Source organism: Lepidochelys kempii, chromosome 2 (genome assembly GCF_965140265.1).
Source record: "Lepidochelys kempii isolate rLepKem1 chromosome 2, rLepKem1.hap2, whole genome shotgun sequence".
NCBI lineage: Eukaryota > Metazoa > Chordata > Testudines > Cheloniidae > Lepidochelys > Lepidochelys kempii.
The window spans coordinates 237,560,433-237,573,497 of NC_133257.1; the positions used below are offsets into that span (position 1 = coordinate 237,560,433).

The 13,065-nt window shown below is 37.9% G+C and overlaps 1 protein-coding gene across 5 annotated transcripts in view; it reads right to left on the reverse strand.

Annotated features, from left to right (window-relative positions):
• MKX (mohawk homeobox) overlaps positions 1 to 13,065 on the reverse strand; it is a 60,756-nt gene that overhangs the window by 33,003 nt on the left and 14,688 nt on the right. For all 5 annotated transcript variants that reach the window (XM_073329579.1, XM_073329578.1, XM_073329580.1 and 2 more), the window contains exons 4-5: positions 12,603 to 12,756; positions 11,005 to 11,340 (exon numbers count right to left, since the gene is read on the reverse strand). In XM_073329579.1, the coding sequence (XP_073185680.1) occupies positions 11,005 to 11,340; positions 12,603 to 12,756 (490 nt within the window). The remainder of the gene's footprint in view (positions 1 to 11,004; positions 11,341 to 12,602; positions 12,757 to 13,065) is intronic.

The window sequence follows — 13,065 nt, forward strand, 5'->3', positions numbered from 1 at the left end:
CAACTTCCTTTTCCAATTTAGTCTCTTGCTTTAAACTTTTGTCTCTCTGGGGTTTTTTGTTTGTTTAGTTGGTTGGTTTGCTTTGCTTTTTGTCTCTCATAAAACTCACTCACATATACCTTGTCTGTGAATTGAGTGTATGTTTCAGACACCCCCACATTATGTAAAATGTGTAGTAATTTCTGCAACTGCTTCTTGAAAAAAACTCAAAAGGCATCAAGTAATATCTAGCGTTTATTATTCATGGAAGTTTAGGAATCTAGTCTTTCTTGAAGGACTATATCATTGTAACTAGAGAGAAGCCAAAACTGGAACCTTAAATCCCACCCTGTTTGAATTTTGGAGAGGGATGGGATGGATACACTTGAATCCAACACTGGCTCCATGTTTCAGTTATGATTTTTGGTCCAAAATGGAAGAAATCTCACGAAAACTGGTTCTCGTGAGTTTCCCCCTCTCAAGATGGCAGAAATATCACAAGATAAGTTGATCCAACAACTTTCCAACCATTATGAGGGTGAAGCTAATGAGATTTTGGAGTGAAAGACTATAAACCTAATTCCCAGTCTAAACCTGGTGCACACACAGATCAAAGCTCTGCTTCCCTCAATCTATTGCTATTTGCTATTGGTGTCAACTGTCTCCTGTAAGAGTGCATTTGCACATGTATGTAAGAGCAGAAGTCTGGTCTCAATAACCTACTTCCATCATTATGTTTCAGGTGTTCACATTATGGACGAGTGACCTCAAAATTTCTGTTAAATGCATAAAGTAGTTTTTTAAGTTATGCTGTGGCTTTCAAAAGCCACAAACCTACAATGGGCAACAGGATTTGCTATATCATATAAGATTATTGGTCCACCTACTTTGGCAGTGTCCAAAACATGACATTTCAGACCAAAATGGGAAAAAATATAGTGAATAAAACTGATTTTGCAGTGCTATACTGAAGAGAATTTTAAGTATAATTAATTTCTGCCCTACTGTTCAACCTTTAATTTAAAAAAAAATCAGTTAAAAAACTGGCTCCCAAGAAAAGCTATCTGAAACTATCAACTATTAATTTCTCATGAATTTGTATATCTAATCAATAAAGAAATTTCACCATTTTCACCAGTGAACACAAGTTTTCACCATGAGAAGTGGTTAAATGATATCTTGGGGCAACAAACTAAGGACATTCACACATTTGTCAACCAAGTTAAAATATTTTCACAGCAAAATGGCAGTCTTTCTTTTTCTCTGAAAGAAGTATGTGTATATGAGAGAGAGTCAGACAGACAGAACCCAGAAGAAGGAAAGAAAAAACATTTTGTTTTTCTACAAACCATTGTAAAAGCAGTTTTTCACCAGTTTCACAAGAGGAGTAAATTTATTCACACATCTCTACTCCTGGTAAGATGCCTTGAGTTTTATTTTCCTATCAACACATCAGGGATTTACAAGCATAACTCAGACTGGTATTATTGGGATGTACCTGCTTAAATCCACTACACCCAGATAGGAGAATAAACTCCCATCTATGCCAAGTTTCAGTCTAGACTGAATTTTAACAGCTGGGTTATAAAGTCAGGGATTAAAAGGGATTTTAATGGAAACACCAATACAACCTTAAATATAGCAGCATCAACAGCACCTCTCTAATATTGTAGAAGGACACAGGCCAATCCAATAGACCATGGTACAAGTAGAATTTACCAGTATGTCAACAGGAGTTGTTTTATTTATATCAAACAGTGAAAACAGAATGGAACACACAGAAACACCATCCCAGGTATGAAGTTTCAATTCAGACATTTTTCCAGAATGAAATGAATTTTTATAGGCTCCCCACTCCTTTAAGTTTACTGGAAGGAATGCTAAAAATACATGCCTCTTTCATTCCCCTCCTGCTAACACCCCCATCCTGGAATGGATGTTCGGATGACAGTTCCACGTATTGTGCATGTTCATTTGGGTGCATTTGCACACTTGCATATACACTTTGGTGCATTAACATGTGTACACACAAGATGAGTGGAATTTTTAGGTGTAAAATTCACCAAGCAAAAAGGTGTTTTGTCCTTGACAATGTTATTACCTGTACATGCAGGTGTGAGTGTATGAGTGGAAGCTTCCATGAGCGATGAGCCATTGAAAATCCACTATGCAAAACAGGAACATTTCAGTGTCAGGCACAACAAGTGTGTTGCCAGTTCAAGCTCAGCAAAGCAGCAGTTTAGTCTGTCTCCAGCTACAAATTTGTACTAGGAAGTAGAATCTCTCTTGTCAATGATAGAGTGAAGCATGTGATTTAAAAGCCAGTCCCCACGGAGTGGAATCACATGTTTTTATCTGTGGAAATTTGTTTTGTTTCTTCCCTTCACATTTCACTTGAATTTTCTTTGTCTCATGTCATATTTTTCACTTTCTTTGCCCCAACTCCTCCCTCCTCCACAAATACCTGGTAAAAGGGTTTTGCATTAGGGCTTCCCAAGAGTCGGAGAAAACAGATTCTCTCCTCCCCCTCCCAGATGGTAAAGCTTCGGTAGAATGGTTTTGTGGCCACTGCACATGCCTGCCCCAAACCTCCCCCATAAATACACAAGGGAGTTCCAGTGGATCTGAAAGGTGCCATGTCCCAGCTTTATCCCCCAACCCTTCCATGGACCCAATGGGGAGATTGCTCCAGATCTCTGTTCTCTACGGCCTCTGCACCATTCCTCCCCAAGCAGCAGAACTATGGCAGGTCACTTATGCTCAGAGCCTTCTGGTGACTTTCTGTGGGCCCAAGAATTTTTCCCTTTGTCTGTTGTATTAGGAGTCCCTGCTTTTATTGTTCTGTATTGTTCTGTACATGCAGGAAGACAGACAGGATTCAAGGGATGTAGTTTAATTAGGCTGCAACTTTATTAACTTAACTCATCTGGGGACTACCCAGCAATAACTCATACAGTATAGGTCATCATTCCTTTGTTAATCATTTCCACCTGCTATGGGAGGACTGCTCTCAGTCCTCCCCCCTCCCAACCTGGCCCCAACCCATTGCTGGGACCCCATTGCCCTCATCTTGTATGAGTGCTAAGGGGCTGAGGAAAGCAGGTTGTCTCCCTCCTGTACCAGACATTAGGAACCTTACCTCCTTTCCCCAGCTTCTTTAGGTGATGCCTTCCCCTCAATCTGCTTCCAATTCCCAGTTTATTGGGGAACCAGATGCCCAACAGAATGAGTATGTGCACTGGATACATGCCAAGTTGTCACAACTTGAACCGAACTCCTGACCCTACCCCATCACATCCATGAGCTGCTTTGACATAGACAGAAAACACCACCCCCACCCCAGCCAATCTGGCAGTGAGGGAAAAATTCCTTCTCAGTCCCAAAAAAGGTGATTAATCCAACGCCTAACAGCAGACCAAAACACGTGATCCTACTCTGAGCCCAGGGTGCTGCTGCTCCAGCATGAAAGAGGGCTCTGTCTGGAGGGAATGGAATATAAGTATTCTCCCTCCCCCAGGTGTGCATGGCCAGTATCCCACCTGAGCTCCTTCCAGTCAGCTCCTGGCTCAGGTGATGCTCCTCCTTCCCTCCCCTTTTAACCCAAGGCGGGGGCTCTTAAAGATGCCGCAACTCCTTTTCTTCCCACTGGCCAGACAAAGCCCCCACATTCAAGACTGCAGGGAGCGCATTTTGGTGTGCATCCTACCCTACCCTGTAAACGCTGTGAGCAGTCCTTACTTAAGCAAGTAATTTCACTGTCTTCAGTGGGAATCACTGACATGAGTAAGGGTTTGTAGGACTGGATATTAGGCCTTCTCCACATGAGAAAATTGTACTGACTTAACTAAATCTGTTTCAGAATGAATTTATTTAATTGGTACAAACATCTGTGTGGACCTTCTCACTCTGGTTTAAGAGGGTCTTATATCAATTTAGTTTCTGAAGTAGATTTTCAAAGGCACAAAGGGGAGTTAAGTACCCAACTCCATATACTTTCAATGGGAGTTAGACATGTACCTTTCCTTTGTGCCTTTGAAATCTCCCCTTAAATTGATAATTTATTGACTAAACTTAACCAATAGTCTAAATTGCAGCAAGAGTGCCCACATACAGGTGTTAAACTCATTTAACTAAATCAGTTTCTAAAGCAGTTTCCTTTTCAGTTTCTACACGCTCATTGAATATTCCTTATTTAAATGTTAATTGTCTTATTCTAATTTCCTTAGTATAGTAATTATTGGTCATGCTATCCATTGCTGAAGCTGAAAAACAATTTATGACCAATCTAACCTTCTGTTTTCACACACTCATAACTTCCTGAAACAGTCATATTTTGGGCTGGCCTCTTTTTAAAGGCAATTCTTATTCTTTTCTTTCTTTCTCTTTCTTTTCTGCAAAATCTCTTCAGTCATTTTGGACAATGGGGAAAATGGGAAAAAGATATTCTTTTCCCTTAGTACACAGGTTAACCACATGTTTTCAATAAGCCTAGATGGATGAAGTCTGAAACATGGTAGGGACATAGTCCTCACTGAGGACTGGAGCATTTGCTAAATTTGAGGGAGGATATGAACATAAAAAGGTGTAAGCAACGGCCAATGATGTTTGGGCATACTCTCTTGGCGTTGTCTACCATTTCAGAGGCACCTGCCAATAGTGCTGTCCCATGATGACAGCACTGTATATTTTTTCCACCTGGCCAGACATAGATCCTGGGCAGGCACAAGATCCTGGGCAGCTTTCAACCTAGTGGCAAGAACATTTGTATGAGGGAAGCTGTAATGGTCTCAATTAAACACACATTGTCATAATATCGATGGCAGGAGAAAGCTGTAGCCACACAATCATTGCTTAACCCATCATTTTTAGATCTCTCTGGATTTTTTGTCACATTTTAATTTGAATTTTCCAATTCAAAGTTTTAATTTAAAAATATATATCCTTCTCTGCTGTATTGATAAAGCTAGCAAAAAACATGAAAAACATTGTGCTGCTACCCAGCAACAAATCTGCAACCAAATAACTGGCCTGCAACCAAATAACTGGCTTCATCCTGCTTTTATTAAAGTGCATGGGAATTTTGCCTTGCCATCAGTAGAAGCAAGAAGAGAAACTGACTAGAAACAACTATGAAATTGACTTAAATGATTTTCATTGTCAAAATGGAAAGAAATTCAAAAGTGTGCAAACAGCTTAAGTAGTGAAAAGCCAACTTGAGTTTTAACATTCTCACAGTTTGTTTACAACATAAGATATATTTTTAAACTGATATTGCCCATTTTAGCACAGGTAATTTCTTGTTTCTCTTTTTTCTAAAAACAACAATAAAGAAATTAAATGTAATCCCTTCCCAAAGAAAATCTATATCAATGCAATATTGCCCAATCTGATAATGCAAAAGGTAAAGTTCCATTAGCAAAGTTATTTAAACTGTGTAACCTTCAAATTTCAGTTCTAGCATTTTGTGCATTAAATACTATATTTGATATTCCACTTCCCAATTTTGGTTCTTGACTACACTGGGGTCTGCAGCTAGGACCTCCTGCAGTTCGTTTTAAGTGACCATTTATTTTAAAGTATCCCCAAGGATTCCTGTACAATTTAGTTCAAATTTGCAGAAATCATTAATACTAAAAATTTTTGCTAGCCCCTCAAGACAGGTTCCATTGTATTTAGGTTATGCTTTAGATTTTATAGCCCATTTTAAAAGTACATGTTCTGAAAATATTAAATTGAGAGGAAAAGTTGGCAAGGACAACACAGAATCAGAATGTTCTGTAGAGTACATACACACACAAACACACACACACACGGAGGCATAAATGACATTGGTGATCATGGGCTGGATCTTATAATTTGCTGAGTGCCTCCCACAAAGTTGAGGTGCTAAGCACCTTCAGCTCCCAGTGCAGCTCAGTGGGAGTTGAGGGCGCTTACAAAGTGCACAGGATCAGGCTGTGTCAATCACAAACTTTCCAGGAATCAGAAGAAGGAAAAGAGGAAGGAGAAAGGGGGAAAAAAGGAGAGAAAAAAAAAGCAACAGTAATGAAAACACCAGAAACCAAACATGCTCCTGAGTACAAATGTCTAAAAATAAAAATCAAACATCTTCAAAATCAACCAGTCTCTCAAGTTTTTTTTTAAGCTACCTTCCTTTCCAGGTCTGCAAGTCTTAATTTCCTCATTATTTTTATTTGTTTTGGCTCTCCTACAGTGCTAGGTAACACATAAAGTAAAATTAATGAAAATCCATCTGTCTCAAGAAGTTTGCAAACTTTCCATCCTGGCATTTCATTCTTTTTATTTTAAATTTTAAATTTTGCTTTTATTTATCAGCCCTAGCTCACAAAATAGTGACATTCCAGGAAGTTGGGTGGTTTTTTAATTTCCTTAACCTGTAATAGTGCAGAAGATTCTGTATCAATAGGTGACCAACAGATAGAGCATTTGAAGAACATATCAAGATAATTACAATGTTAAAATTTTAATAAACCATTGGGCAAAGATTAACTTAGGTTTTTGACACACATCCAGATCTCACTAATCTTGTTAGATCTTTTTGTTATATTATTGTACAATGCTTAACACAACAGAAACCTGGCCTGTAAGTACCTCCACAATATAAATTATAATAAATAAGAATAGATAAATGAGATTCTCAGTTCTTCATATATTCAATGAGTACATCAGAACAATATACAGTGGAACCTATCCAAAGGGACCAGTAAAAATTGGTTACCTAATATAAATATTTTTTTAACTAAAGGTTAAACACAATCGTATTGGAAAACCTGAGATACATAAAACTAAAGGCAGGAGGCTGATCAATTCTATACATAGTATATCTGCACTAAGAACTACTCTGGACAGATAACTTTCTGTCTTAACTGAACACATATATAACAGCACATGATATATGTATCCCTTAAGGTAGAAGCTCTTACGTAAGTAATATGTATGAATGTATATATTTTTCTCTTTTTCACTGTTCTATCATTTCATGAGCTGGCAATGGTACATATCATTTCAGTCTGTTCTCCTATTTAACAATGTCAATAATATGTGAGAATGGAGTGAAATGGCTGAGGGAAGTACAAACCAAATACAGAATGTGTAAAAGATTTAAGCTATGCAGCTTTCTGTTTTCTTTTGAAGACTATAGTGGGTATTAAAATGCTAACATTTGGTTCTCATGACCTCACAATAATTATGTAGCGGTATAACACAAACACATTCTCTTAACAATAGGTTACACTCTAGCCTAGATCTCAAGGTAGGACTCCCTAATTCCATACATGGATCTAGGGTAGCATATGGTCCAGTCTTTATAAGCATATTAATGATTGGAATGGGAAATGGTACAACCCATTTTCCGTATAAATTTTAAACTGCAATTTCTTGTTTTTATCATTGGACACTGAACTCATATCCTGTTAATTCGGCCAGAACCATTAAGATATACAGGGCCACATTCTGATCTCAGTTACATCAGAGTATATTAATGGAGTTACCCCAGATATACAGATATAACTGAAATCAGAATGTGACTTGTAACATGGACCAGCTGCAGTTAGTAAACTTTAAATTCATGATTAGCTACAAGAAATTGCTCTTAAGAAAATGCACAATAAATGATTTGCTTCAAAACAACATTTTCTTCTGGCATGTCTTCTACCATTATAAACATATCAACTTTGCTAATATTTTTTCAAAACTAACGTGCAAATCAATTTTCACTCACAGTTTATTTAAATGCCAAATAAATTGTTGTCATGAACTAAAATGCCAAACAGTTTGAAATTCAATTCTTGTCTGCTAAGAATTATTTATTTTATTAACACAAACTATATGGGTCAATAAATGTATAGTAAGCCTCACTTTTTAAAAAGTCATTCTCTAATTTTCTGCAATCAGAGACTTATGACTGACATCAGAAAATAATAATCGGCTAATCTGGCATCACAAGAATGGATTGTAGCTATTATTGAGAACATGCATACATGTCTGCTACATGATTATTCTGGGAACAATGGAGAGGTGGAATTCTGAAACACTAAAACTTTCTTATTTTAACTCAAACTGTCTAGCAATCATTTTGGTAATTTCAAATATTTCTAAAATAGCTCTCATAAATGGACTTGAAATAACTTGAAAACACACACATTATTTTTTCTTATAACAGGCTCTGTTCTTGCATCTCATAACACCACCAGAACCCCTTTAATGGAATTATAAACTTACAGTTTAAAACAGCCTACCTGCATCTACTATTTTATGAGTAGCTCTGTACACATGGGAAAGAGATTGCATGACATTGCACACACCTGGCAATTTTCTTTCCACAAACTTCTGCTTGTCTGTTTTATAAGTGTAGGTAGAATAAAGTATATCCTAAAAGTTGTTCTGTTCTCATCAAAGACTGTGGCCCTCAAAAAGTAAATAAAGGTATTTAAAAAGTGATTTAAAAAGATCTTACAATGAATTCCATATATGCCATGGTTATTAACTTTATGGGGAAATATGCTGCTATTCGTACATTACAGCCCAGTCTGTTAACACTGCAACGGTTATAGTACGGCTGTCTCAGCCTTTCCATTAAAGACCCTATTTTTCACTCTTGGCTGAAACCTGACAAGCAAAACTTAGCCCAGTAGCAAATTTATTACATTTAAAAAAATCATTGTGACCATTTTAAAGTTACAATATAAAAGTATAGAAAATCCGAAGTTTACATGTCTAAGCCGCTGTAACTTCTTCAATAACTTCTGATTTAAAAACAAAACTTGGCAGGCGATTAGTACATAATGTAGACCAAATGCTCTTGGTATGCCAAAAAATAATGTTAAATGATCAAGCAATTTAATTTTTGAATGTATTCACTATGCGTGCACCATTCCTGTTCTACATAAGATTTGATATTACCACACACTCTAAATTCATCATCCCCCTAAGATCTGCATGAAAGGGGTGATTGCTGTCTTCTTAGCACTGTACTTATCCCCTCATATTCAGCAGAGAACTCTTCACAGTGACAGAGATCCTGGGAAATGGGCAAGGGATGAGAGGTAAAGAGCTATCGACAAGTCAAGAGGAACCTGTCTTTCCCTCCCAATCAGCCCCTCTGGAAATCCACAGCCTAGAGCCGTATGAACTTTCCCACAGAGCCCCTCCAAGCCATAGAAAAATGACCACTGCTGAAAGGATTAAAAGCTAAGTACAGAGTCCCTGGTAGGGCAGCTTCAGGTGGGGAGACCCCAAGCCAGTGGGAAGGCCCTGTGCTGGTGCTGGTGAGATCAAAAGTTTGAGGTTCAAAATTCTACTTTTTTCAAGTACGGAGGGGAGCCACTGCCCATGTCTTCCATCCCCCCAAAATTGGAATAAGCTCCAAAGCAGAGCTCTTCTCCCCTCACCTCTCTCCCCCATCTGTGAGGCAGTGGCGGAGCCCAGAGAGGGTGCAAATCTTGCCCTAACATACACCCATTAAAGGTGGTGATTTCCTGACAGACAGCCTAGTGGGTGACACAAACACATTTTTTCTTTTATTGTTAAGATTAAAAGAATAAATTAAATGTTAAAAATATTAAACCAAGAAACTGAGAGCAAAGCCTAAAACTGCATGAGCGCAGTGTGTGGTGCCTAGGTAGTACAGCAACAACAGGGCCAAGCCACTTGCCAATGTATGCAGCAGTAGGAAGTGATTAACGATTATAAGCCCCAAGAGGTCATATAACCAGCTGCACACTGGGGCTGACTCATCCTGTGGATGACTGAGCCTGATGTAAGCAGGAAGGAAGGGATCCACATGGTCTGCTTGGGGAGCAGGTAACTCACATAAATATGCTCCCCCACTCCAAGGATGCCTAGGTGGATTTAGATCCTGATGAGGCAAGGGTGGTACTTGTACCCTAGCACTGCAGTCATGTGACTCCTAATGGAGAGAGAGAGAGAGAGAGAGGATGGCTGAGCCCCCTAAACACCTCAGGACTTTCCTTCTGGGCTCCCGCAAACTAGGGCACCCACTTCTGAAAATGTTGGCTGCATATATCTTTTTATGCCTACCCTGAGGGGGGAAAGATTAAGGAGTGTCTCAAGAGTTCTTTGCCATCCTCCCCCGTCTTCAGCCCCAACAGATGCCCACCTCAGCCCCTGGGGCAACAGCTCTGTACTATCCATTTTAAAACGTGTCCCTGATATCCATTGTAAAATATGGTATTTACACCAGGGTAGCTTAATTTCATAGACAATCATCATAGAAGTGTAGGATTGGAAAGGACTTCAATAGGTCATCTAGTCCAGTCTCCTGCACTGAAGACAGGACTAAGTAATAACTAGACCATTCCTGACAGTGGTTTGTCTAACCTGTTCTTACAAACCACCACTTATTGAGATTCCACAGCCTCCCTAGACAATTTCTTCCAGCGCTTAACCACCCTGACAGAAAGTTTTTCCTAATGTCCAACCTAATCCTCCCTTGCTGCAATTTAAGCCCATTGCTTCTTGTCCTATCCTCAAAGGTTAAGGAGAACAATTTTTCACCCTGCTCCTTGTAACAACCTTTTATGTACTTGAAAACTGTTATCATTCCTCCCCCTCTGCCCCAAATTCAGTCTTCTCTTCTCCAGATTTAAACAAATTCATTTTTTTCAATCTTTCCTCATAGGTCATCTTTTCTAGACCTTTGATCATTTTTGTTGCTCTCCTCTGGACTTTCTCCAATTTGTCCACATCTTTCCTGAAATGTGGCACCCAGAACCGGACACAATACTCCAGCTGCGGCCTTATCAGTGCAGAGTACAGTGGAAGAATTACTTCTTGTGTTTTGCTTATGGAATGATGTTCTGGGATGTATCAGGGGAGGGTGTTCTGATGATGACAATAATAGCTTATAACTATGTGATTGCACATGTATCAATAATGGGAGTTATCCATTCATATGAAGGACAGAATGGACACCTATATTCATTTTCACGTGACATTAACAAACAGAGCCAACTGTTTTAAAATGATACATGAAGAATTCCTTACCTGTCCGGTAGACAAAATTGCCTTCAGTCTCCGATGATGATGGGGACACCAATTCCTCCTCAAATTCATTGGAACTAAATGAACCAGAATGATTCCTTTGTCTCGTTTTTTCCATCATGGCTGCATTAGTAGCCATGACATGTCTCAATGAGTCATTTAGATAACGATTCAATAAGCTACTTTTGTATTTGGGAGGTGAAACATAATCCTCATTGGCACTTGTCTCTGGTCTCACTCCTGTTTTTATCACCGAATTTTCAGTTTTAATCACAGTGTGGTGAACTGGTTTGTTATATCCCCCTTCATTTATATGGTTTCTTGGAGGATTTTCCCCATCTGAAGAAGAAAGATACATTATGGTTTATATAATAGTTATAGAGTAGCCTTATCTGTGCATCTTTAAATACATATAACATGATTAAAGCTAGGCAAATAACATAACTAATGATTTCTCAATTAATTTCACTTTTTCCTGTTCACAAATTGTCCATAAGCAGATCATAATCTTCTCAAATGTTTTAGCTATTCTAAATTATTTTCTAACAATTTTAGAAATAATGCTTTGTCTGTAACTTTTATATGAACAGTGCATTCCATGCATTTGATATTTGAAATCTGAACAGTCAACTAAATCACATGGTATCTTTCAATACCCTGATCTGATTAGCTTAATTCTTAACATTGTGTTTGCTAAGAATTGTGAATTTGAAATTCATTTCCCATGAACACTCTGAAATATTTGCTTAAAATTTGCTCTTTAAACAATATTCCTGCAACTAAACTTTTATGGAAAGTGAACACACAAAAAACCACCCATGCAGATGAAACAAATTCATTTAAAGGCAAACAAATATTTCCATAAATGTTTTGCAGCATTGGCTCATTTCTAATATGACTACAGTGGATAAATACATATATCATGTAACAAAATTATTGGAAAATTATTTAAATGTATGATTACTATCAACATTCAGAAAACAAAAGTAGAGTGCCATATAAAAAATTTTCACAGCACTGCACTTTCATTTTGCTGAGGAGAGGAAATGTGAAGGAATTTTCCAAGGACTGCTTTTTCTTCTATGATCACACTACAAACCAAATCCTGCTGACCTTACTATGTGAGAAGTTCAACTGTAGTTAATCAGACTACTTTTGTTAATAAAGTGACCAAGTGATTTGGCCCTACCAGCATATAATATCACATAAACACAGGAACATTACGGCCCTTTGATTACAATTAGACTAACCATGTCCTTAAAGCTCATTTTTAAGTGTTTTGCTGTACCTAAAGGAGTAGGTCTGTTATTTAATACCCAAAGAACTAAGCATTATTTTGTCTAATAATAACATACAGCAAGGACAAACAAACCTAATGTATGGCCAGATTCTCCCCCCCAGTTAAACTATGTAATCCTATTAACTATAGTGGAGTTACTTGTGTACAGCTCCAAACAGAATTTGGCATACTGCTCATGAAAAATAAAGCCTATGGCACTGAAAGCTTTTTGTGAAAGATCAGAACCCTTTCTGAAGAAACTGATATTTTCTAGTTTCACATAGAAACATGGAACAAAGTTAACATAAAAATATCAACAAACCTTCAGAACACGAATCATCACTGCTTACACTAAGTCTTTCAGCATTTCCTTGAACATATTTGTTGTACAACTTTATTCGTAAAGCCCAGCTGAGATCTGGTTGCCGGACTGTATTCTTTAGGCGACGTCTTGCATTGGCAAACCAGTTTGATACCTACATAAAAACAAATGCAATGGTTTTCCTCAAAAAAATTACAAATCTGATCTGCTAATTGTTTTACAAGTTTCATGTATGCTTTGTGAAAATGACTGAAATGTATTCATATGTATCAAGGCCCGAGTGTGTGTTAAACTCAATTAATGAGAATGGAGAATTTTGCCTGAGACAGGAGTGAAGGATCAGGCCTTCAGTTGACAAATACTCTTTCTGAAGCATTAGCAAGCACTTGTTATTAATAATAGTCAGTTTTAATTCAACTCTTCCATAAAGTCCCTTTTATATTAACTTCAGCATCTTTGAAAA